At 44.6% G+C, this 26,957-nt stretch overlaps 1 protein-coding gene across 2 annotated transcripts; it reads left to right on the top strand.

The window, feature by feature from the left end:
- The first annotated feature begins 963 nt into the window (after positions 1-963).
- Positions 964-26,719, top strand: ZNF564 (zinc finger protein 564). Of its 2 annotated transcripts, XM_063801250.1 has the most exons (5): positions 985-1,189; positions 1,868-2,057; positions 23,747-23,873; positions 24,079-24,139; positions 24,527-26,719. In XM_063801250.1, the coding sequence occupies exons 2-5, from the start codon at positions 1,992-1,994 to the stop codon at positions 25,995-25,997; spliced, it is 1,725 nt and encodes a 574-aa protein (XP_063657320.1). In that variant the 5' UTR covers positions 985-1,189; positions 1,868-1,991; the 3' UTR covers positions 25,998-26,719. The 2 variants fall into 2 exon arrangements, with proteins under 2 accessions (XP_512406.2, XP_063657320.1); XM_512406.7 differs by lacking the exon at positions 1,868-2,057 and having other exon boundaries at positions 964-1,189.
- The last annotated feature ends 238 nt before the right edge of the window (positions 26,720-26,957 follow it).

Raw genomic sequence — 26,957 nt, 5'->3', positions numbered from 1 at the left:
TCAGCAGTTAGAGTCTGGGTCCCAAGCTTGGGATTATTTTATTTTATATTTCATTTCTTCATTTCATTATTTCATTTCATTTCATATTTCATTTTTTAGTCTCGCTCTGTCGCCCAGGCTGGAGTGCAATGGCGCTATCTCGGCTCACTGCAACCTCCCCCTCCCGGGTTCAAGCGATTCTCGTACCTCAGCTTCCCGAGTTGCTGGGATTACAGGCACCTGCCACCACGCCTGGCTAATTTTTGTATTTTTAGTACAGATGGGGTTTCACCATGCTGGTTAGGCTGGTCTTGAACTCCTGACCTTAAGCAATTTTCTCACCTTGGCCTTCCAAAGTGCTGGGATTACAGGCGTGAGCCACCGCGCCCGGCGCTTGGGAATATTTTTAACGTTATGATTGTGGGTTTTCCTTGTGAACTGCGGGTGAAGCAGGCTGCTTGTCTGAGCTAGTTCAAATGTTTGCTTACTTCTCTTGGTTTCTTTATAGATGATCGCTGTCACAAAAACTCCAGTTTTTCCTATACATTTAATACTTTTATTTCTTTGTCCGTTTTAATTTTCTTGCCTGAAAGAAGCAAGCCCTCCTCCCTCCTGTTACACTGTGGTCTGGCCTGGCCTGGGCGCGCCTCCTACTCCGAGGCCAGGGGATGGCTCCACTGGACGCCGAGTCTGTCATTCCCTATGCACACTTGTGACTCTGTGTCCGGGAGGAAAAGGCAGGAAGGGCACCCTGAGTGCAGAAACACGCCAGTGTCACCTCTGCAGAGCCTGAAACACTTTCTGCTTAAATGCAAATAACCTCCCCGGCACAGAAGGTTACAGAGGGAGGAAGCCCAGCCCGCGAAGGGCAGTGGCCAAGACCCTGTCAATCTGTCTTTACTCAGCCACATACCGCATTGCTTCTCCTGTCACTCAGTACCAAGGGGGCAGGACTTGAATCATCACCCAATCAGGGGCACTAGGGCGGGGACCTGCAAACCATCCAATCAGGAACTCTGCAAGGGGGACGGGGGGCAACGTTCAACAACTCCGCGGGGTCTTCCTGTTTCGTGTCCACTGCGTTTGGGTTCCGGTCTCCGCTTCTCCAGTGGCCCCGGTGGCTCCACCGCAGCGTCTGGCTCGCTGGGACCTGCACAGGCCGGAGAGAGCCGTAGGCAGGACCCTGGGACACCCTGGAAGCCAGGAAATGGTGCGTGTGCGGGGCCGGGCGCCTGGAGACTGGGGGAGGGGCTTGTGGGAACCGGCCGGAACCGGCTGTGGAAGCACCCTGGCCTCCCTGCAGCGACTCCAGGGTCTGGGACCCGAGTTCCCTGGCGCAGCTCGGCCCTCTGTCCCCTCGGCCGCAGGGTGGGTTGGGCCGTAGCCAGTACCTCGGGCGTCCTGTCCCGTCCCTGCGCGGCGACTGCGGCCCCGGCCTCGGAGCCCTCTCTGGGCAGCTCCGCGCCCGCAGCCCCGCCTCTCTCCGGATTGTTTGTGCTGGGACACGGGAGGGTCATAAGGCGGAATCCCGTCTCGGGTGTGCGGTTCGTGCATGGGAAGAGCTGTGGGCTGTGGCCTTCCCAGTACATCCTCTTTTTTTCCGGGGGAATGGTCTTCCTCCGAGTCTTCCAAACGTACTGGAAAAAGAATCTCAAACCTACGACTCCCGTTTTTTTTTAGCCTAGCTTTTTCTGGGGCTGGGAATAAATGCCTAAATTTCCGGTTCCTTCCCCGCATTCCCAAAGGTGACCTCCCCTCGCCAAATCAACATTATCAGCTGTTTTTTGTTTGACATTTAAGACACAGTATTTTAGTTGTTTATAGTTTCTTTCACCATACTCTTTTGAAAGGATTTGTTTTCTGTTTGTTGTTTTTTTTTTCTTTTCAGACAGAGTTTCGCTCTGTCGCCCAGGCTGGAGTGCAGTGGGAAGATCTCAGCTCACTGCAACCTTCGCCTTCCAGGTTCAAGCAATTCTCCTGCCTCAGCCTCCCGAGTAACTGGGATTACAGGCATGCGCCACCACGACCGGCTACTTTTTGTACTTTTGGTAGAGACTGGGTTTCTCCATGTTGCCCAGGTTGGTCTCAAACTCCAGACCTCAGGTGATCCGCTCACCTCCGCCTCCCAAAATGCTGGGATTACAGACGTGAGCCACCGCGCCCGGCCTCTTGTTTGTGTACTTGTAACCTGAGAGGGAAACAGAAAATAAGAACCTAACACTCTACGGTAAAAAAAAGAATTTTTTTTTTTTTTTTGAGACAGAGTTTCGCTCTTATTGCCCAGGCTGGAGTGCAATGGCGCGATCTCAGCTCACTGCAACCTCCACCTCCTGGGTTCAAGCGATTCTCCTGCCTCAGCCTCCCGGGTAACTGGGATTACAGGCATGCGCCACCATGCCCGGCTAATTTTGTATTTTTAGTAGAGACAGGGTTTCTCCATGTTGGCCAGGCTGGTCTCGAAGTCCCGACCTCAGGTGATCCGCCTGCCTCGGCCTCCCAAAGTGCTGGGATTACAGGCGTGAGCCACCGCGCCCGGCCGTGGTAAAAAATTTTTGTGCTTCCCCTCCTTTTATCTTTCCTAAGCCCCAACGCCTAATCAAAATGTCTTTGGGTGGAGCTTCCCCTTTGGAAACTTTACAAGGTGATGTGGCCCTCTATCTTTTCCTGGTCCTGATTTTCAGAACTGCCTGGGCCTGACCCAGGATACCCACAGCTGCCACTTCTCTTGGAGGATCTAGTGATTATCAACCCCTGGGTCACTCCTCCCAGAGGACAGCTTAAGGTGTAGGGGTGGGGCCTCTCACGGGAGCAGCTGCATGCCCTGAGGTGGGAGGAGTCTCCCGGTATCCCCTTCCTCTGAAAAGTTTACCCTTTGGGACGCTCAGCTTTTCTTCCTCAACCCCAGTTTCCGTTCCTTAGGGACACATTGATGGTTACCCAATCTTAGGCTGTTACTGAGAGGAAAAGACACAAATGATTCCTGACCTCTGGATTGTTTTTAGTCTAGTGAACTATCTCAAAGGAGAAGGAAAACCTACTCCATTGAAATGGTGCGAGAACCTGAAAGTTAAAATGCGCTTGGGGCAGACTGAGCAGGGCACAATTCACTGTCTTCAGGGAGGTTGGTCACTGAGCACTCAGTGAGCCAGGGTGGGGCTGGGAGATGTCCTGGGGGATAGGGTGACCTCACCTGACATTGGAATCAGATAAATGTCTGTATTCCAGGTCAGCATTGCCTCTCCCTGGGTTTGTAAACCCTTGAAAAGGTTTATTTCCTTATTTGATCCTGTTTTTTATTAAATGTAAAATGTATTTTATCAGTAGTGCTTGAAAGACAAGATAAAGTGTTTACAAAGGGAGGGTCATAAGGGGGAGAAAGAGGCAGAAAGTAGATTTGAGGGAAAACAATTATCTAGTCTTACATTCAATTTGTTAAAAAATCTTATTTGTGTAGTTTCTTCTCCACAACATGTATGGTAGGTTTCTCAGGTCTGTTTTCTTCTTTTGGGTGATTTCAGATCAATCCCAGAACTTAGCCTTGAGAATGCTACTGGGGATAAGAATCTCAGATAAGTAGGGAAATTCAGTCTTCCATTATGGCTACAGAGAAACGAATACATTTCCACATTAATTGGTGAAATACAGAGATTCTCTAAAATATCTTCTCCTTTGCAGGGCAGAGATTTTGTCGTAATGGATAACTGTTCTGTATCCTTTCATCTGGACTTTGGTGATTAATGCTAAATCCTATCAGATGGGACTTTGAAATATTAAATATTAGTGAATTAAATATTAGTAAAGAAGTTGTCATGGAAGTAATAATAATGTGAGGTCTCTATTGTCTGAAAGGGATAGATAAATGTGCTTTTCATGTTTAAGCTATAGAATACAAATGTCTTGCCAGCCGCAATGGCTGACGCCTGTAATCCCAGCACCAAGGCAGGTGGATCACGAGGTCAGGAGATCGCGACCATCCTGGCTAACACGGTGAAACTCCGTCTCTACTAAAAAATACAAAAAATAGGCCGGGCGCCCTGGCTCACGCCTTTAATCCCAGCACTTGGAGAGGCTGAGGTGGGTGGATCACAAGGTCAGGAGATCGAAACCATCCTGGCTAACACGGTGAAACCCGGTCTCTACTAGAAATACAAAAATTAGCCGGGTGTGGCGGCGTGTGCCTGTAGTCCCAGCTGCTGGGTGGCTGAGGCAGGAGAATGGCGTGAACCCGGGAGGCGGAGGTTGCAGTGAGCCGAGATTGTGCCACTGGACTCCAGCCTGGGCGACAGAGCTAGACTCCGTCTCAAAAAAAAAAAAAAAAAAAAAAGAATACAAATGTCTTACAGTTTCCTTTCCTCCTATATACATAAATGGTAAGTTTGAGTGATTTTGCTGGATTCTTCAAACACAGGATATTTTCTTACTTAAAAGTAAGTGAAACTGGGCGCGGTGGCTCATGCCTGTAATCCCAGCCCTTTGGGAGGCTGAGGTGGGTGGATCACCTGAGGTGAGTTTGAGACCAGCCTGACCAACATGGAGAAACCCTGTCTCTACTAAAAATACAAAATTAGTCGGGCATGGTGGCGCATGCCTGTAATCCCAGCTACTCGGGAGGCTGAGGCAGGAGAATTGCTTGAACCCAGCAGGCGGAAGTTGCGGTGAGCCGAGATCGTGCCACTGCGCTCCAGCCTAAGCAACAAGAGTGAAACTCAGTCTCAAAAAAAAAAAAAAAAAAGTAAGTGAATAGTCTTGTCTAAGGAAGCAGAGGTCTGAGGCCAAGTGTGCCTCAGAGTGACTCCAAAGTAAGAGCCTGCAAAGGGAGGTCATTGAAGTCCCAGTTGGTTCTTCCTGGGTAGAACTTGGCAGGCATCCCAGCCTTATCACTCCAACCAGGGGAGGGGTCCTTTATACTGAGAGAAGCTACAGACCACTGGAAAGCTGGGGATGCACACATAGGTATAGTTGGGAGGGTGATACCCTGTCTGAGGTTGTAATTGTTAATTGTTCAGATAATAACAGTAAACCATGGGCTCCCATGATTTGAGAGAGTTGTTTCTAGACATCCTCAAATACAAGAAATCTGGAGTTAGGTAAGAAGTGACTTTATGTGAAAGGAGTATAACGAAAAGGTGAAAGCAGTAGATACAAGATCTGCAAGCATCCCAGAGGTTAGGCAGAAAAAGGCTTTTCTGGTGGAAGTGGCGGCTTACATCTATAATCCCAGCACTTTGGGAGGCCGAAACAGGAGGATTGCTTGAGGTCAGGAGTTTGAGACTAACCTGTACACATAGTAAGACCATCGCTCTACAAAATTAAAAAAAATTGTGGTGGTGCGCACTTGTAGTCCCAGCCGAGGCTGAGATGGGAGGATCCTTGAGCCCAGAAGATCAAGGCTCCAGTGAGCAATGATTCTGGCATTGTACTCTAGCCTGGACAACAGAGCAAGACCCTGTCTCCCCTCCTCCTTTTCCCCTAAAAAAGTTTTTCATTCATGGGGAGGAACAAATAAGATTAGGAATAGGTGGGAGGAGAGGGCAGAGTGGAAAGTGCAAAATCGGATCCTAGATCAGATAATATTTTTCCTGAGGTTAGTCTGTTTTTAGGATGGTTTATAAAGGAGGGATTGGGTGGGTGCTTCCTTAGGCTGTGGAGGATGGGTCAAAGTTCAGGGCCTGAAAGGAGGAGAGAAACAACCATTAAGGTTGGATTTACAGATACTTTGTTTTGACTGATGAGTGAAGACAAAACTGTCCAGCCAGTTGTTGATGAAGTAAACGATGGGAATTTGGAGAGTCTGTTTTTTTTTTTTTTTTCGAGACAGAGTCTTGCTCTGTCACCTAGGCTGGAGTGCAGTGGCGCGATCTCGGCTCACTGCAAGCTCCACCTCCTGGGTTCACGCCATTCTCCTGCCTCAGCCTCCCGAGTAGCCTGGACTACAGGTGCCCGCCACCATGCCTGGCTAATTTTTTTTTTTTGTATTTTTAGTAGAGACGGGGTTTCACCGTGTTAGCCAGGATGGTCTTGATCTCCTGACCTTGTGATCCGTCCACCTCGGCCTCCCAGAGTGCTGGGATTACAGGCGTGAGCCACTGCACCCAGCCGCCTGTCTGGCTTTCTTATAGGTAAAATAAAGGACGTCTAAGTTAGTAATAGGGTTTTTTTCCCCCCCAAGTATGCTGCTTCTCCGGAACACCAAGGGTGGTGGTGGTGGTGGAGAGTGTTTTAATCATAGCTATTCTGTAGGATTATAGAGCTTGGGTAAAATTCAACATTGTCAGCAATTTGGTTTTGTATCCACAGAGTTGGTTTAGTCACAGTGTAATTTCTGCAAATGTCTGTGAGGGTCAGACTTAGAGAAAGACACCTTTGGCTTCTTTCTGCTGGAGAAAAGGTTTATGAATTTACGAGTGTATTTGCTTCTGTGGTGTAATAAATATATTTGGTGTTTGTCTGCAGTTCCTGGGACAGGGATCCTAAAACCCTTGGAATTCCCTAAGTGATAGGTGGAGTGTGTTTTGTTATTCACAACAATCCCCTTTCAGACCATACTTGAGTTTTAAGCTAATGAGGTGATTCTGTGGAACCCCTGGATACTTTCAGAGTGGAGACTGGTGACCAGAAAGACCAAACCCATGACTAGAGGGTTGTTGCTTTAAGCTCCATTCCCTACCTCAGGAAAGAGTGGAGGCTGGAGATTGAGTTGTGTAAAAATTTTTGAGCAAAGACATTCAGAGAGTACTTCCAGGTTGATGAGGACATTGATGTGCTGGGAGGGTGGTGCACCCTAAGATGAGGAGCGTTGCCTATATCCACCCCCCTTTCCCTGCCATTTTTCAGCTCTTATTTGCCTGTTCCTGAGTTATACTTAAGTAACATGTTTTGCTAAGTTCTTTGAATAGTTTTAGCAAATTATTGAACCCGAGGAGGAGATTATGGGAGCTCACGATTTGTACACAGTTGTTCAGAAGTGTGGGTGGCCCTGCGGCTTGTGACTGGCATGTGAACTGGCATGTGAACTGGCATGTTGTGAGACTGAGCCCTGAACTTGTAGGTCTGTCCTAATTCTGAGTGGTGTCAGAACTGAACTGTTAGACACCTGCTGTTAGAACTGGTCGGTGTTTACACTTTGGGTGTCACAGAAAAGACACCAGAGGTCAGAACCTTAAACTGACTCCAGGTAAACATCTGGTCACTGGTGAGAATCGAGACCATGAATCACGTCATGAGGAGAAGAGAGTAGGGTGCGTGGAGCTCCCAGGATGTTTCCCTCACTCATTTCTTTTTTTTTTTTTTTTTTTTTTGAGACGGAATTTTGCTCTTGTTGCCCAGGCTGGAGTGCAATGGTGCGATCTCGGCTCACCACAACCTCCACCTCCCAGGTTCAAGTGATTCTCCTACCTCAGCCTCCTGAGTAGCTGGGATTATAGGCACGCGCCACCACGCCCAGCTAATTTTTTGTATTTTTAGTAGAGACGGGGGGTTCCTCCGTGTTGGCCAGGCTGGTCTCAAACTCCTGACCTCAGGTGATCCACCCGCCTTGGCCTCCCAAAGTGCTGGGATTACAAGCATGAGCCACCACACCCGGCTCCCTCACTCATCTCTTAGGAGTGGGCCACATCTTCACATGAATGGTCCTCGGGCTTGTTTAACCTTCTGAATGTGGGTTTCCTTGTGAACTGTGGGCGAAACAGGCTGCTAGGTAATAGATCCCAGAGAGAAAGGATAGTTCTCCTTGTAGGCCAACAGGAAGAGGGTGGCTGTTTCGGACCTGACATACACACCTAACCAGGGAGCAAGACAGAGGAATCTGGACAGACGCCTTTATTGGAGACTCTGTGGGAGTTCTAGTTGGTGAGTTTAGAGCAACCAGATGGGAATTTCGTGGAGTCACATGGTGACTGAGAGGTGGTCCCTGCAGCCTCTCTGTGCATTCCTTGTGTAGAGTCAGTTGGATGATTTCCAGCAGTTTGTATCTAGCCATCTCATGCAGAGGTGGTCACAGGGAGGCGGCTGTGTAAGGCAGGTAACTGGATTGACCACATGGAGGAAATGGGAGGAGGCGTAGAACTGGAAACTGTATTAAGGGTGACTAAACCCTGCTTCTGGTATGAGAAAGTTAAAGCCATATTCAAAGTGGCTTCTGAGGTAACATACAATTTTAAGAATTCACTGCAATAGACAGCTCTACACTGAATTCACAACATTATGTGGAGATGATGGCAGAAGATGGGTTATCACTGCCGCTGGGGTTTAACTGTCCATCGTTTTGTCCCTGACTGACCATACCTGCTCTGTCATAGGTTCACATACCCTACATAGATGCCCTGGTTTCAGAATTTCCCATATTTCTTTGGTTTATCTTTCTGCTACTGCCATAGTGTCCTAATTATTTCATAACCCTGATGTATGGTTGAGAAAGTGCTGTACTGTCTTAGTCACCTGGGGATGCTGTAATACATTGCCATAGGCTGGGTGGCTGAACAGCACACATGTAGTTTTCACAGTTCTGGAGGCTGGGAAGTCCAAGTTCAAGTGCTGGCAGATGTAGTATCTGGTAAGGGCTTGCTTTGTGGTTTTCAGATCATCATCTCTCATTGTATCCTCACAAGGCAGAGGAGAGAGGAAGCAAGCTGTCTCCTGTCATTTCTTCTAAAGGTGCTAATCCCATTTATGAGGGCACCACACTCATGGTCTCTAACCCCGATTACCTCCCAAAGATGCCACCTCCTAATGCAACGACATTAGGAGTTAGAATTTCAGTATATGAATTTTGGGAGGGACACACAGATTCAGGCTGTAACATTTTCTAACAGTGTACTGTACGAAGTCTTTGCTGTTTTTAGATATTTGAGTCCTATTTCAGGTTTTTTTTTTTTTTTTTGAGATGAAGTCTCGCTTTGTTGCCCAGTCTGGAGTGCAGTGACGTGATCTTGGCTCACCACAACCTCCACCTCCCGGGTTCAAGTGATTCTCCTGCCTCAGCCTCCCGAGTAGCTGGGACTACAGGTGTGCCACCATGCCTGGCTAATTTTTTGTATTTTTAGTAGAGACAGGGTTTCACTATGTTGACCAGGCTGGTCTCGAGCTCCTGACCTCAGGATCCACCCACCTTGGCCTCCCAAAGTGCTGTAGGCATGAGCCACCGCACCTGGCTATTTCAGTTTTTAGAAGTGGTCCCTTCCCCTTCCCCTTCCCCTTCCCTTCCCCTTCTCTTTTTTTTTTTTTTTTTTTTTTCTGAGACCAAGTTTCATTCAGTCACCTAGGCTGGAGTGCAGTGGTGTGATCTCAGCTCACTGCAACCTCCACCTCCTGGGTTCAGGCCATTCTCCTGCCTCAGCCTCCCGAGTAGCTGGGATTACAGGTGCACCCCACCACGCCTGACTAATTTTTTTGTATTTTTAGTAGAGACAAGGTTTCACTGTTTTGGCCAGGCTGGTCTTGAACTCCTGACCTTGGGTGATCTGCCCGCCTTGGCCTCCCAAAATGCTGGGATTACAGCGTGAGCCACCGCGCCTGGCACCTTCTTTTCTTTTTTGTGGTGGAGTTTCTCTCTTATTGCCCAGGCCAGAGTGCAATGGCATGATCTTGGCTCACTGCAACCTCTGCCTCTGGGATTCAAGTGATTCTCCTGCTTCAGCCTCCCAAGTAGCTGGGATTACAGGATGTGCCACCATGCCCTGCTAATTTTGTATTTTTAGTAGTGACAGGGTTTCACTATGTTGGTCAGGCTGGTGTAGAACTCCTGACCTCAGGTGATCCACCCACCTCGGCCTCCCAAAGTGCTGGGATTACAGGCGTGAGCTATGGTGCCCGGCCCTTTTTTCTTTCCCTTCCTTTCTTTCCTTTTTTCTTTTCTTTCTTCCTTTCCCTTTCTTTCCTTCCTTTCTTCCTTGAGATGGTCCCGCTATGTCACCAGGCATGATCTGCACTGGCGTGATCATAGCTCACTGCAGCCTACAACTCTTGGGTTCAAGCGATCCTCCTGCCTCAACCTCCTGAGTAGCTGGGACTACAGACACGTGCTATCATGCCCAGCTAATTTTTAATTTTGGTTAAGGTTTCATTATGTTGCCTAGGCTGATCTTGAACTCCTGGCTTCAAGTGATCCTCCTACCTTGGCCTCCCAGAATGCTGGGATTCCATGTGTGTGCCTGGCCTAGAAGTAGTGTTTCTTAAACCTTTTTTTTTTTTTTTGAGACAGAGTCTCACTCTGTTACCCAGGCTGGAGTGTAGTGCCCTGATCTTTACTCACTGCAACCTCTGCCTACCCGGTTCAAGCAATTCTTGTGCCTCAGCCTCCCGAGTAGCTGGGACTACAGGCGCCCGCCACCATGCCCGGCTAATTTTTGTATTTTTAGTAGAGTCGGGGTTTCACTGTGTTGGCCAGGCTGGTCTTGAACACCTTGGCCTCCCAAAGTGCTGGGATTACAGGCGTGAGCCACCATGCCCCGCCAAGAAATAGCATTTCTTTTTTTTTTGGACAGAGTCTCGCTCTGTCACCCAGGCTGGAGTGCAGTGGCACAATCTTGGCTCACTGCAACCTCCTCTCTCCCGGGTTCAAGCGATTCCTCGGCCTCAGCCTCCTGAGTATCTGGGATTACAGGTGCCTGCCACCACGCCCGGCTAATTTTTTGTGTTTTTAGTAGAGACGGGGTTTCACCATATTAGCCAGGACGGTCTTGATCTCCTGACCATGTGATCCGCCTGCCTCGGCCTCCCAAAGTGCTGGGATTACAGGCGTGAGCCACCATGCCTGGCAGAAATAGCATTTCTTAAGTTTAAAAACATACCAAGCAAATCTGGTTGTGAATTTTATGGAATTAAATAAAGCACTGTATTTGGGACAGCTTAAGCATAAATCATGGTAATATTCAGCCTCTTTTCTAAGGATCTATGCCATTTCTCCATGTAGTGCTTCCTAATTTGATTTTTTTTTTTTCTTTTTTTTTTGAGACAGAGTCTCCATCCCCAGGCTGGAGTCTAGTGGCGCGATTTTGGCTCACTGTAACTTCCGCCTCCTGGGTTCAAGCAATTCTCCTCCCTCAGCCTCCCAAGTAGCTGGGATTACAGGTGCGTTCTACCACGCCGAGCTAATTTTTTTGTATTTTTGGTGGAGATGGGCATTTGCCATGTTGGCCAGGCTGGTCTCGAACTCCTGACCTCAGGTGATCCGCCCATCTCAACCTCCCAAAGTGCTGGGATTACAGGCGTGAGCCACCCTGCCTAGCTATTTTTGTTTTTTGAGGCAGGGTCGAACCCCATCACCCAGGGTGGAGTGCAGTGGTGCAGTCATGGCTCACTGCAGCCTAGACTTCCTGGGCTCAGGTGATCCTCCTCCCTCGAGCCTCTTGAGTAGCTGGAACTGCAGGTGCGTGCCACCACACCCAGCTAATTTTTGTGTTTCTTTTTTTTTTTTTTTTTGTAGAGACAGGGTTTTGCCACATTCCCGGGGCTGGGGCTATGCTGTCTTTTTTTTTTTTTTGAGACAGAGTCTCTCTTGCCCAGGCTGGAGTGCAGTGGTATGATCTCAGCTCACTGCAACCTCCACTCTTGGGTTCAAGCAATGCTCCTACCTCAGCCTCTCGAGTAGCTGGGACTACAGGTGCCTGCCACCAGACCTGGCTGGTTTTTTTTTTGAGACGGAGTCTTGCTGTGTCACCCAGGCTGGAGTGCAGTGGTGCCATCTCAGCTCACTGCAAGCTCCGCCTCCCGAGTTCACACCATTCTTCTGCCTCAGCCTCCTGAGTAGCTGGGAGTACAGGTGCCCACCACCACGCCCGGCTGATTTTTTGTATTTTTAGTAGAGACGGGGTTTCATCGTGTTAGCCAGGATGGTGGCGATCTCCTGACTTCGTGATCTGCCCTTCTTGGCCTCCCAAAGTGCTGGGATTACAGGCATGAGCTACCACACCTGGCTGGTTTTTGTATTTTTAATAGAGATGGAGTTTCACCATGTTGGCCAGACTGGTCTCGAACTCCTGACCTCAATTGATCTGTCCGCCTCAGCCTCCCAAAGTGTTGGGATTACAGGTGTGAGCCACCACACTGGCCCTATGCTTTCTTTTAAATGTTTACTTCAATGGCTTGATGCTCACAATTCGGAGTACACTGAGATTTATTTGTGTATTGAGTTTTCATTGTGGAAACTTACTAAACATATTGCATATGAGGAAACTACATAAAACAGTTGCACAGTCAACTGAAACATTGTAAAGGGAATGTCAGTCTCATGACAGCCAGGCCAGGACTTTGAAGACTTCTCACCACATGCCCCACTTGAAATGATTCCTAGAAGCCAAATCATCCATTCTCTTTCCAGATGGGGCCAGTGTTATAGATTATAAGATAATTTCCTTGCTTTTCTTAACCTGTGTATTTAACCCTATGTCAATATATTTTATTTTAAGCCAGTCAGTTATATATTTCATTTTTGAATGAATCTTACGCAAGTGACATTATACTGTGTGTACTATGGAATGTCAGGTTTCTTTTTTCTTTTTTTTTTTTTGAGACAGAGTCTCGTTCTGTTACCCAGGCTGGAGTGCAGTAGCGTGATCTCGGCTCACTGCAAGCTCCTCCTCCCAGGTTCACGCCAATCTCCTGCCTCAGCCTCCCGAGTAGCTGGGACTACAGGCGCCCGCCACCACACCTGGCTAATTTTTCTTTTTTGTAGTTTTAGTAGAGATGGGGTTTCACCGTGTTAGCCAGGATGGTCTTTATCTCCTGACCTTGTGATCCGCCCACCTCGGCCTCCCAAAGTGCTGAGATTACAGGCATGAGCCACTGCGCCTGGCCTTTTTCTTTTTTCTTTTTTGTCTTTTTGAGAGGAATTGTTGCTCTGTCGCCCAGGCTGGAGTGCAGTGGCACGATCTCAGCTCACTGCTACCTCCGCCTCCTGGGTTCAAGCGATTCTCCTGCCTCAGCCTCCCAAGTAACTGGGACTACAGGTACGTGCCACCTTGCCCCACTCTTTTTTTTTTTTTGTATTTTTAGTAGAGATGGGGTTTCACCATGTTAGCCAGGATGGTCTCGAACTCCTGACCTTGTGATCCACCCGCCTCGGCCTCCCAAAGTGCTGGAATTATAGGCGTGAGCCACTGTGCCCAGCCAGCTTTCTTTTTTTACACAAGAATTTTCCATGAAAGGTTAGTTTATTTGCTTTTTTAATTCATAGTTTACAGAAAAATTTGGGAGCTATTACAGAGCCCCTTCTCCCTACCTCCCCTATTTTTTTTTTTGAGTTGGAGTCTCGTTCTGTCACCGAGGCTGGAGTGCGGTGACAGGAGGTGCGATCTCAGCTTACTGCAACGTCTGCCTCCTAGATTCAAGCGATTCTTCTGCCTCAGCCTCTGGAGTAGCTGGGATTACAGGCGCCCACCACCATGTCCAGATAATTTTTTTTTTGAATTTTTTTAGTAGAGACTGGATTTCGCCATGTTAGCCAGGCTGGTCTTGAACTTCTGACCTCAGGTGATCCACCTGCCTTGACCTCCCAAAGTGCTAGGATTACAGGCGTGAGCCACCACGCCTGGCCTACCTCCCCTATTTTTAACATACTGCCTTAGTGTAGTGTATTAGTTATGATTATAAACCAACATATTACATCTGATAATGATGAAAATTGGCAAACCAATAACATTATTATTAACTAAAGTTGATACTTTTTTTTTTGAGACAGGGTCTTGCTCTGTCGCCCAGACTGGAGTGTAGTGGCGCAATCATAGCTCACTGTAGTGTTGACCTCTCGTACTCAAGTATCCTTCTGTGTCAGCCTCCCAAGTAGCTGGGATTACAGGCTTGTGCCACCACACTCGACGAGTTAAAATTTTTTTATTTTTTATTTATTTATTTTTTTTAGACAGAGTCTTGCTCTGTTGCCCAGGCTGGAATGCAATGGCGCAATCTTGGCTCACTGCAACCTCCGCCTCCCGGGTTCAAGCAATTCTCTGCCTCAGCCTCCCAAGTAGCTGGGATTACAGGTGCCCACCACCATGCCTGGCTAATTTTTTTCTATTTTTAGTAGAGACGGGGTTCCATCATCTTGTCCAGGCTAGTGTTTAACTCCTGACCTCGTGATCCACCCGCCTTGGCCTCCCAAAGTGCTGGGATTACAGGCGTGAGCCACTGCGCCTGGCCAAATTTTTTTTTTTTTTTAATAGAGACAGGATTTCACTATGTTGCCCAGGCTGGTCTTAAACTCCTTGGCATTAAACAGTCCTCCTGTCTTTGCCTCCTAAAGTGTTAGGATTACAAGTGTGAGCCACTGCACCCAGCTAATATTATTTTATATTTTACTTTATTTTGTATTTATATATTAACAGTGTAAATGTATATTCGTATGTTGAATGTGTGTTATACAATCATTTTATATTTTAACTTACTATTATTTTTTATTCTATTTAAAAAAATCTATTGAGACTTAGTTAACTTTTACCACTACTATTCAACATAGTACCGGATGTTCTAGTCAGAGTAATTAGACAAGAAAAAGAAAAGATATCAAAATTGGACAGGAAGAAGGAAATTTTTTCCTGTTCACAAATTATGTGATTTTACATGTAGAACTTCCAAGAGCTTTCCCCACCCCACACATGCACTTAGAAGTAATAAATGAATTAAGCAAATTGGTAGGATACAAATGGAACCTGCAAAAATCTGTTATTTCTATACATTGTCACTGAACAACCCAAGATGGAAATTAAGAAAACATTTTCTTTTCTTTTTTTTTTTTTTTTGAGACGGAGTTTCACCCTTGTTGCCCAGGCGGGAGTGCAGTGGCGAAATCTCAGCTCACCGCAACCTCCGCCTCCTGGGTTCAAGTGATTCTCCTGCCTCAGCCTCCCCAGTAACTGGGATTACAGGCATGCGCCACCACACCTGGCTAATTTTGTATTTTTAGTAGAGACAGGGTTTCTCCTTTTTGGTCAGGCTGGTCTCGAACTCCCGACCTCAGGTGATCCGCCCCCCTCGGCCTCCCAAAGTGCTGGAATTAGAGGCGTGAGCCACCACGCCTGGCTTAGAAAACATTGTCTTCCATATACTTTAAATCATCTTTAGCTCACTTATAATACCTAATACAACATAAATTTTAGGTAAATAGTTGTTATATTGTGTTGTTTTTTTTTTTTTTTTTTTTTTGAGACGGAGTCTCGCTCTGTCGCCCAGGCTGAGTGCATTGGCGCGATCTCGGCTCACTGCAAGCTCCACCTCCCGGGTTCACGCCATTCTCCTGCCTCAGCCTCCCGAGTAGCTGGGACTACAGGCGCCCGCTACCACGCCCGGCTAATTTTTTGTATTTTTAGTAGAGACGGGGTTTCACCGTGTTAGCCAGGATGGTCTCGATCTCCTGACCTCGTGATCCGCCCGCCTCGGCCTCCCAAAGTGCTGGGATTACAGGCGTGAGCCACCGCGCCCGGCCTATATTGTGTTGTTTAGGGAATAATAAAAAGAAGAAAAAGTCTGTATGTGTTCAGTATGTACCTAACCATCATAGACCTAACCACATAGTACATGATCAGAGGGTGGTTGAATCTGAGGATACAGAAACTCCAAGTATGGAGGGCTGACTGTAATACATCATTGGATGATAGATAAAGAAAATGTGTAATGTCCATCCAGTGGAATATAATTCTACCATAAATACAAAGTGGGGATGCATGCTACAACATGGATGTGACTTGAGAAACCTATAATGAAGCCAGTCACATACCACATGGCATGATTCTGATTATATGGAAGTCCATAATAGGAATATCTATAGAGACCGAAAGATTGCTGCTTATCAAGGGCTGGGGATTGGCGGAAGAAGATGGGAGGATAGGAGATTGACAGGTAAAAAGTACATGGGCTTATTTTTGAGGTGATGAAAATTGTGATTATGATTGCACATATATACTAAAAACCATCTGTTAAAAGTATTAGGAGTTTTCAGGTTCATTCCAAATCTATATAATCTGTTACTGTTTTTCTTGTATTTACCAATGAGAATAAGACTTCAGGGCTGGATGTGATGGCTCACTCTATCGGCTTCCCAAAGTGTTGGGATTACAAACGTGAGCCACCTTGCCTGGCCAATACATATCTTATACGAAGTCCACAATACCATGGATACTCATCCATGTCCGAATTCTAGACAGTACTGATGGTAACCAAGGCCCTAATTTAACTTCTCAGAATATACAGTGCTGGCCTCCTAACTTCTCAGAATATACAGTGCAGGGCTCCTAAACAAGGCATTGGCTGAAGACCTCATTCATCACCATAATGGCTTACTAAAATAAGTTCAAATCAGTTGCATGAAATATGATATGGGCCAGGCATGGTGGCTCACGCCTGCCATGTCAGCACTTTGGGAGGCCAAGGTAGGCAGATTGCTTGAGCCCAAGAGTTTGAGACCAGCCTGGGCAACATGACAAAACCCCGTCTCTACAAAAAATACACAAATTTCCTGAGCATGGTGGCATGTACCTGTAGTCCCAGATCCTTGGGAGGCTGAGGTGGAAGGATCACTTTAGCCTTGGAGGTTGAGGCTGCAGTGAGCTGTGATCATACCACTGCACTCCAATCTGGGTGACAAAATGAGACCCTGTCTCAAAAAAAAAAAAAAAAAAAAAACACATGGTTCAGTGATTAGTTACTTCTCAGTCATGAGTCTCTTCATTTTAACTTTTTGTAACAGATTTTTTCAGAACAGTTTTAAGTTTACAGAAAAATTGATCATTAAGTACAGAGTTATTTAATGATCACTCTTCTTTACAGTTTGCCCTATTTTTTTTTTTTTTTTTTTTTTTGAGACGGAGTCATGCTCTGTCGCCACGCTGGAATGCAATGGCACAGTCTCAGCTCACTGCAACCTGCACCTCCCGGGTTCAAGCAATTCTCCTGCCTCAGCCTCCCAAGTAGCTGGGACTACAGGCACGCACCACTACGCCCAGCTAATTTTTGTATTTTTAGTAGAGATGGATTTCACCATGTTGGCCAGGATGGTCTCGATCTCTTGACCTCGTGATCTGCCTGTCTGAGCCTCCCAAAGTGCTGGGATTACAGGCGTGAGCCACCGCACCCGGCCAGTTTGCCCTATTTTTTATATATTGTATTACTGTGGTACATTTACTACAGTTGAACCAATATGGATGCATTAATGTTCACATTTTACATTAGAGTTGACTATTGTATATTCATTGGACTTTGACAATGTTTAATGACGTGTGTTATTTCTGTTAGGGTAGTTTCACTGCCCTAAAAATCACCTACAGTTCACACATTCATTCATCTGCCCTTTGCATCCTGAAATCCCTTAGAACCAAAGACTTTTTCATGTCCCATAGTTTTGTCTTTTGCAGAGTATCTTATAGTTGGTAATACATTGTATATGGCCTTTTTAGATTGGATTCTATCACTTAGTAACATACTTTTCTTTTTTTCTTTTTGAGACGGAGTCTCACTCTGTCGCCCAGGCTGGAGTGCAGTGATGTGATCTTGGCTCACTGCAACCTCCGCCCCCTTGGTTCAAGCGATTCTCCTGCCTCAGCCTCCTGAGTAGCTGGGATTACAGGTGTCTGCCACCATGCCCAGCTGATTTTTGTATTTTTAGTAGAGAAGAGGTTTCACCATTTGGTCAGGCTGGTCTCAAACTCCTGACCTCAGGTGATCCTCCCGCCTCTGCCTCCCAAAGTGCTGGGATTACAGGTGTGAGCCACCACACCTGGCCCAGTGACATACTTTTAAATCTCCTCTATGTCTTATCATGGCTTGATATCTTCTTTTTATCCATATGATTATATTTAATCATATGGATGTACTGCAGATTGTTCGTTTGTTTATCAAGAATCTCTTGGTTAACTCTAAATTCTAGAAATTATGAATAAATCTCCCATAAACATCCATGTACAGGTTTTTGTGTGAACATGTTTTCAGCTTATTTTGATAAATACCAAGGAGCATGATTGTTAGGTTATATGTTGAGTATGTTTTGTTTAGTTTTGTTTTGAGACAGAGTTTTGCTCTGTCGTCCAGGCTGGAGTGCAATGGCAAGATCTCGGCTTACTGCAGCCTCCACCTCCTGGGCTCAGACAATTCTCCTGCTTCAGCCTCTCGAGTAGCTGGGATTACATGCATGTGCCACCATGCCCAGCTAATTTTTGTATTTTTAGTAGAGACAGGGTTTCACCATGTTGGCCAGGCGGGTCTTGAACTCCTGACCTCAGGTGATCCACCCTCCTTGGCCTCCCAAAGTGCTGGGATTACAGGCATGAGCCACTGTGCCTGGCCGAGTATGTTTAGTTTTATAAGAAACTGACCATCTTCCAAAATAGGTGCACTGTTTTCCGTTCCCACAAGTAACAAATGAGGGTTCCTGTTGCTTCACATCTTTGCCATCATTTGATGTTCTCAGTGTTTTAAATTTTAGCCATTCTAATAAAGGTTGTGTTAGTCTTTAATTTTTAAATTTGTAATTCCCCAGTGACAAAATATGCATGTTTTCATATGTTTATATGCCATCTATATATTTTATATAATCATGTCTTATGCAGCAAAGACAATTTTATTTCTTCCTTCTAAATCGATATACTTTTTATTTCCTCTGTCTTGTTGCTTATCTAGGACTTTAAGGATGTTGTTGAATAGCAGTGGTGAGAGAAGACATTCTTACCCTGTTTCTGGTCTTGTGTAGAAAGCATCTAGTTTCTCACTGTTAAGTATGATGTTAGCTGCAGGTTCCTCATTGATGTTCTTTCTGAGGAGGAAGTTCTCTATTCCCAGTTTGCCACCATGAGTGGATGGTAGATTTTGTCAAATGTTCTTTAGTTTTTACTTTTGCCTTCTTTCATTTCTGATCTTAGTAATTTCTTTTTTCTTACCATGACTAGAGTTTTATCAATTTTATTGGTGTTCTCCAATAATCAACTTGTTTTTTTTTTTTAATCTCTATTGATTTCCTGCCATTTCATTGACTTCTCCAATTATTCTGTCTGTGTGTGTGCTAACTTGGGTTTAATTTGCTCTCTTGTTTTTCTGTTTTCCTGAAGTAGACTCTTTTCTTTTTTCTTTTTTTTTTGGAGACAGCAGCCTGCTGTGTTGCCCAGGCTGGAGTGCAGTGGTATGATCTTGGCTCACTGTAACCTCCATCTCCCAAGTTCAGGTGATTCTTGTATCTCAGCCTACTGAGTAGCTGGGATTACAGGCATGCGCCACCACGCCCAGCTAATTTTTGTATTTTTAGTAGAGATGAGGTTTTACCATGTTGTCCAGGCTGGTCTCCAATTCCTGGCCTCAAGTAATCTGCCCGCCTTGGCCTCCCAAATTGCTGGGATTATAGGCGTGAGCCACTGCACCCAGCCCGAAGTAGACTCTTAGATGATTCATTATAAACCCTTGTTCTTTCCTGGTGTAGGTGTTCAATGCTGTAAATATTCCTCTATGCACTGCTTTTGCTGCATACCCTAATTTTTGATAAATTTTGTTTTCTTTTTCATTTTAGGTCAAAAATTATTTTTGATTTCTCAGACTTCTTTGATCCATGTGCTTATTTAGAATTGTGTTGTTTAATCTCTAAAGATGTGGGGGAGTTGGTAACTATCTCTGTTATTGATTTCTAGATGAATGACTTGCGGTCTGAGCATACTTTGTATGTTTTTTTTAATTTTTCATATTTATTAAGGTGTGTTTTATGCCCCAGTATTTGGTTTATTTTTGTGAATATTCCTGTGAACTTGAGAAGAATTTGTGTTTTGCTATTGTTAGATGAAGTATTCCATGCATTTCAATTAAATCCAGTTGTTTGATGACGCTATTTACTTCACTATGTCCTTTCAGATTTTCTGCCTGTTGGATCTCTTAATTACTGCTAGAGGGGTGCTGCAGTCTCCAACTATACAAGTAGATTAGTGTATTTTTTCTTTGCAGTTCTATCGGTTGTATTTTGCCACATGTATTTTGCGACGCTTGTTATGCAAACACACACTAAGGGTTGTCAGGTTTTTTTGGCATGTTGAGTCCTTTATCATTATGTGATGCTCACTTATATCTCTTTATTTATTTTAAAAATTTAATTTATTTTTTTTAGAGACAGAGTCTCACTATGTCTCCCAGGCTGGAATGCAGTGGTGTGATCATATAGCTCTTTGCAGCCTTGAACTCCCAGGCTCCAGCAATCTACCTGCCTCAGCTTCTCAAGTAGCTGACTGCAAGTTTGTGATACCCCAACTGGTTAATTAAAAAAAAAATTTTTTTTTTTAAATTTTTTTTATAGAGATGAAGGTCTCGCTGTTCCCCAGGCTGGAGTGCAGGGTCTATTCACAATAAATTATAGCGCATTATATCCTTGAACTCCTGGTCTCAGGCGATCCTCTATCTCAGCCTCCTAAGTAGCTGGGACCATAGGCATGTGTCACTGCACCTGGCTTATCTCTGTGTTTTTTCCTTTCTCTGAAGTGTACTTTGTGATATTAAGATAGCCATGCCATGTTTCTTTTAATTAATGTTAGCATTTTATATATTTCCCTATCCCTTTACTTTTAATATGTGTGTCTTTGTATTTAAAGTGGTTTCCTTTTAGCCAACATACTATGTTTTTAAAATCCACTATAACAGCATCTGTCTTCTAATTATATTTGGACTATTGACATTCAATTATTGATACAGTTGTATTAATATCTACCATAGTTTTTACTTTTTTCTATTAGTTGCCCTTGCTTTTGTTTCTTTTTTTGTCTCTGACCTTCCTTCTTGGGCTTTAATTGAGCATTTTACCTGGAGGTGTGACATGTTCTGTAACCATATGATTTGTTAGTGAGCCTTTGTTCCTGGCCTGGGTTGTGGCCTTCTGTGGTATTGTAAGAAAGATATGTGGTCTTTTCTCCTCAGTGCCTACCATGGTTCTCCTATTTTTTTTTTTGGAGGCAGAGTCTTGCCACCCAGGCTGGAGTGCAGTGGCACAATCTCGGCTCACTGCACTTTCCACCTCCCGGGTTCAAGTGATTCTCCTGCCTCGGCCTCCCAGGTAGCTAGGGTAACAGGTGCGCGTCAACATGCTTGACTAAGTTTGGTATTTTTAGTAGAGACGAGGTTTCGCCGTGTTTCCCAGGTCAGACTCAAACTCCTAACTCAGATGATCCTGACTCAAGTGAACTCAAGTGATCTGCCTGCCTCAGGCTCCCAAAGTGCTGGGATTACAGGCATGAGCCACCATACCTGGCCAGCATTCAGAATTCTTGTTAAAGGTTAGGGAAGCTATCATGTTGTTCTTCAGAAGACTTTGGCCATTGTTAGATATTCATTATTCCTGCTACATTTGGAGAAGAACTTTTTGTTGACTCTTCAACAGTTTTTAGGGGATTTATAGAATTTAAAAAATATTTTGTAAGAGGCTATCTTGAGGACATTTCATTCTTTCTCAGAACCCATCTTTCCAGCCAGGTGTGGTGGTTTACATCTGTAATCCCAGCACTTTGGGAGGCTGAGGCAGGAATCTGAGATCAGCTTGAGCAACAAAGTAAGACCCCATCTCTACAAAAAATTTAAAAATTAGCTAGGCATGGTGTCTTGCGACTATAGTTCTAGCTACTTGGGAGAGTCAGGAGGGAGGATCACATGAGCCCAGGAGATCAAGGCTTCAGTGAGCTGTGATCATGCCACTGCACTCCAGTGTGGATGATGGAGCAAGTTCCCATTTCTAAGAAAACCAAAAGAACCCATCTTTCCCCTTATTTTATTTTGCCTTGACATTACACAATGTAGTATCACATAGTGACTGGTCAGGAATCATTTCCTCTTGAAATTTGAGAAAGAGTATTTTATGTTCTTTTGGAGAAAAGCACTGCTGATCCCTTCATGTATTTTATAATCATGGTCAAATTCACCATCAAACCATCTGGACTTGAATGAAATCCCTCAGAAATTGCAACTCTTAACCTGTTCCTCAAGGTTAGCAAGTCATAGGGTACCTTGTTAGGTATCTGCCAGAAAAAACTCTTCTGGCATTTTGTCTTCTTAGTATGTGTGTGTATGTAAGGTAAAAATAGGTGGGAAACTGCCCTTGACGTTCATGACTATGGGGATTTTGCTGGGTGAGGGGGCGCTGCCTAAGTTGCCATACCTTCTTCTTCATGCCTGAGTTCTGTCTTCCCAGTAGCTTCCTAGCCTAGTGAAATGGGACAGAGTCAAAGGAATCAGTGAGTCTATAACAAATGTTATACATGCAGGTTAAAATGACTACTTTTGCAGAGGAATATTTTCTTTCAACCAACTTGATCTGTCTACGTCTGATGGCCTGGAATCCTTCAGGAAAGTGTGGTCAGCTGGATTTTGTCAGAACGTGGATTTCTACGGGCCTTCTGGCCTCTCATGTTTGATGAAGGGAACAGAAGAAAATGGTTTCGCTTCTTCAGTGTATATTTATTTATTCATGGATACCTTTTTCAGTTTTTATCCTGTGTTTCTTTTTTTCTTTCTCTCTTTTTTTTTTTTTTTTTTTTTGAGACAGAGTTTTGCTCTTGTCACCCAGGCTGGAGTGCAGTGGCATAATCTCTACTCACTGCAACGTCTGCCTCCTGGTCAAGCGATTCTCCTTCCTCAGCCTCCCAAGTAGCTGGTATTACAGGTGCCCACCACCACGCCCAGTGAATTTTTTGTATTTTTAGTAGAGACAGGGTTTTGCCATGTTGGGCTGGCTGGTCTCAAACTCCTGATCTCAGGTGATCCGCCTGCCTCTGCCTCCCAAAGTGTTGGGATTACAGGCATGAGCCAGTGCGCCTGGCCTACCCTGTGTTTCATGGAATGCTGATTGGTGTGAGATATGAAAGGAAATAGAAGTTTTTCCCGGTAGGAATGATGATCTTAAATTTTTTTTTTTTTTTTGAGACTTAGTCTCTCTCTGTCCTCCAGGCTGGAGTGCAATGGCACGATCTCAGCTCACTGCAACCTCCGCTTCCTGGGTTCAAGCTATTCTCCTGCTTCAGCCCCCCGAGTAGCTGGGATTACAGGTGCATGCCACCATGCCCGGCTAATTTTTTTGTATTTTTGGTAGAGACGGGGTTTCACTGTGTTGGTCAGGCTGGTCTCAAACTCCTGACCCTGTGATCCTCTTGCCTCAGCCTCCCAAAGTGCTGTGATTACAGGCGTGAGCCACCAAGCCTGGCCAAAATTTGTTTTCTTTGTATAGCATTTTATTTGTTTCTCCAAGGTGAACTGGATCCTGCCATTAGAGACCAATAAAACTTGTAGTGACTACAGTAAAAATGTAGAGATCAGTTGCATGTTTTCATGGGGTAATTAAATTTATGAGAAAGTGAATGTAGACGGAATTCTGACAACCATATTTATTTATCATAAAATAAATGTTTGGAGACTGCCACATCGTTTTGTCAACTTTGTTGTTTTGTTTTTTGTTTGTTTGTTTGTTTGAGATGGGGTCTCTCTCTGTCACCCAGGCTGAAGTGCAGTGGCGTGATCTCGGTTCACCGTAACCTCTGCCTCCCTCGTTTAAGCGATTCCCCTGCCTCAGCCTCCTGAGTAGCCGGGATTAACAGGCATACGCCACCACGCCCAGCTAATTCATATATTTGTAGTAGAGATGGGGTTTCACCATGTTGACCGGGCTGGCCTCAAGTTCCTGACCTCAGGTGATCTGTATGCCTTGGCCTCCCAAAGTGCTGGGATTACAGGCATGAGCCACCACACCTAGCCATTTGTGAACTTTTATGAATTGAGTTTACATCCCTGTACTGTCATCTCATTCTTCCTCCTGCATTGCATATTTGGGATGTTTTAGGACTCAGTGGCCTCTGAGGATGTGGCTGTGAACTTCACACTTGAGGAGTGGGCTTTGCTGGATCCTTCCCAGAAGAAACTCTACAGAGATGTGATGCGGGAAACCTTTAGAAACCTGGCCTGTGTAGGTAAGGATGACATCATTCCTTCTTTTAGTCAGTTAGAGAAGAAGTATTTCTTGCTTTTTAATGCTTTTTCATGATGTCTGATGTGGAAAAGGGAATACTTGGGTGAATAAATCAGGGTTGTTTGCACCTTATCATGAACTTAGAATCTAGTCATTTTTCTGTAATGTCTATCAGTTCATAAGGATTTTTTCTGACTATATTTTAGGAAAAAAATGGGAAGACCAGAGCATTGAAGATTGGTACAAAAATCAGGGGAGAATTTTAAGGTAATTTGCACTGACAAGAGAAAGCAATGTCTCCTTCTTAGTATGTCATGAAATTTTAAAAATAAGGAAACAAACCAGTAAGCCCAGCTTCAGATTTATTTATTCCTACAACTTTTTCACCAGAAAAAGAAAAAGTGGCATAGATGTTCAGTGTTGCAAAATCATTCACTTGGAAATAGTATTAAGAAACTGTATATATGGATATCACTTTTTTGGTGATAGCTACTGTTGAGCTCTCTTGCAGAGCATTCCATCCATTCACTTTCAAACAATTCATACAGGCCTGAAAACTTACCCTTTCCCCGATTATGGTAAAAATGTAAGTCGAATACCTATTAATAAATATAAAGTCATAAACCACTAAATCTTCCTTTCTATTTTTTCCAGAAATCATATGGAAGAGGGACTCAGTGAAAGTAAAGAATATGATCAATGTGGAGAAGCCTTCAGTCAGATTCTCAATCTTAATCTGAACAAGAAAATTCCTACTATAGTAAGACCATGTGAATGTAGTTTGTGTGGGAAAGTCTTCATGCATCATTCATCCCTTAGTAGGCACATCAGATCTCACCTTGGACACAAACCATATGACTATCAGGAATATGGAGAGAAACCATATAAATGTAAGCAGTGTGGGAAAGCCTTCAGTTCTTGTCAATCCTTTCGAAGACATGAAAGAACTCACACTGGTGAGAAACCCTATGCATGTCCGGAATGTGGGAAAGCCTTCATTTCTCTCCCAAGTGTTCGAAGACACATGATTAAGCACACTGGAGATGGACCATATAAATGTCAGGAATGTGGGAAAGCCTTTGATCGCCCAAGTTTATTTCAAATACATGAAAGAACTCACACTGGAGAGAAACCCTATGAATGTCAGGAATGTGCGAAAGCTTTCATTTCTCTTCCAAGTTTTCAAAGACACATGATTAGGCACACTGGAGATGGACCTTATAAATGTCAGGAATGTGGAAAAGCCTTTGACCGCCCCAGTTTATTTCGAATACATGAAAGAACTCATACTGGAGAGAAACCCCATGAATGTAAACAGTGTGGGAAGGCCTTCATTTCTTTCACAAATTTTCAAAGTCATATGATTAGGCACACTGGGGATGGACCTTATAAATGTAAAGTATGTGGGAGAGCCTTTATTTTTCCCAGTTATGTTCGAAAGCATGAAAGAACTCATACTGGGGAGAAACCCTATGAATGTAATAAATGTGGTAAAACCTTCAGTTCTTCCAGTAATGTTCGAACACATGAAAGGACTCACACTGGAGAGAAGCCCTATGAATGTAAGGAATGCGGGAAAGCCTTCATTTCTCTCCCAAGTGTCCGAAGACACATGATAAAGCACACTGGAGATGGACCTTATAAATGTCAGGTATGTGGTAGAGCCTTTGACTGTCCCAGTTCATTTCAAATACACGAAAGAACTCACACTGGAGAGAAACCCTATGAATGTCAGGTATGTGGGAAAGCCTTCATTTCTCTTAAAAGGATTAGAAAACATATGATACTGCACACTGGAGATGGACCTTATAAATGTCAGGTATGTGGTAAAGCCTTTGACTGTCCTAGTTCTGTCCGAACACATGAAAGAACTCATACTGGAGAAAAACCCTATGAATGTAAAGAATGTGGGAAAGCATTCAATTATGCCAGTTCCATTAGAATACATGAAAGAACTCATACCGGAGAAAAACCCTATGAATGTAAGCAATGTGGAAAAACGTTCAGTTATTCCAGTTCCTTTCAAAGACATGAAAGAGCTCATAATGGAGATAAACCTTATGTAAAGAATGTGGGAAAGCTTTCATTTATCACACAACCTTCGAATACCTGTGAAAATCAATAGTGGAGGACAGGTCTACAAGTATCTACCTATCTAAAGAATATGGAAAGTCTTCAGTTTGCTTTCTGGGTTTCAGACTTGTTTGGGAGCTCACCCCTTTCTCCTGTTTCTCACTTTTGGAATAGGAATCTCTATCCTGTGCCTGTCTCATATTTTGGAAATACATGACTAGTTTGGTTTTCACCGGTTCGGAGCTGAAGAAGAATTTTGCCTCAGCATGAATTGAGTCTCATCCATATCTGAGTGATGTGATATTGAGATGACACTTTGGAGTTTGAGTTTAAACATTAGGCTTCATGCTGGAATTAACTGAGACTTTTGAGGCCTTTGGGATGAGATGAATATATTTTACATGTGATGACATGGATTTTGGGGGCCAGAGGTGTAATGTTTTGGCTGAGTGTATGCCACCTCAGATTCATATGTTGAAACATTACCCCCGCGCCCCTCCTCTCCCCCACAATGTGATGGTATTTGGAGGCCCTGTCTCTGGTGGTTTTTAGGATTGGAGGACATCATGAAGATGGAGGCGTTGTCATTGGGATTAGTTTCCTGATAGGAGTCCCTAGAGAGCTAGCTTTGCCCTTCACCATGAGAGGGTGCAGTGAGAAGATAGCTATCTTTGAACCGGGAAGCAGGCCCTTACCAGACATGGACTATGCCAGTGCCTTGATATTGGACTTCCCAGCCTCCCAAACCATGAGAAATAAATGTTTGTTGATTAATTAAGCTTTCCAATTTATGGTATTTTGTTTTAGCAACCCAAGCTAAGACACAATCCAATTTTAAAATGGAGGAAAGGACTTGAATAGACATTTCTCCAAAGAAGATACCCAGATGGCCAATAAGCACGTAACAATGCTCGACATCTTTAGTCATTAGGGAAATACAAATCAAACTCAAGACATACATAGCATCTCATTGGGATTAGTAGTATCAAAGATGGAAAACAAGAAATACTGT

Source organism: Pan troglodytes, chromosome 20 (assembly GCF_028858775.2).
Source record: "Pan troglodytes isolate AG18354 chromosome 20, NHGRI_mPanTro3-v2.0_pri, whole genome shotgun sequence".
Classification (NCBI taxonomy): domain Eukaryota; kingdom Metazoa; phylum Chordata; class Mammalia; order Primates; family Hominidae; genus Pan; species Pan troglodytes.
The sequence above is the reverse complement of the archived record's forward strand: the minus strand, read 5'-3'. Positions and strand labels throughout refer to the sequence as shown.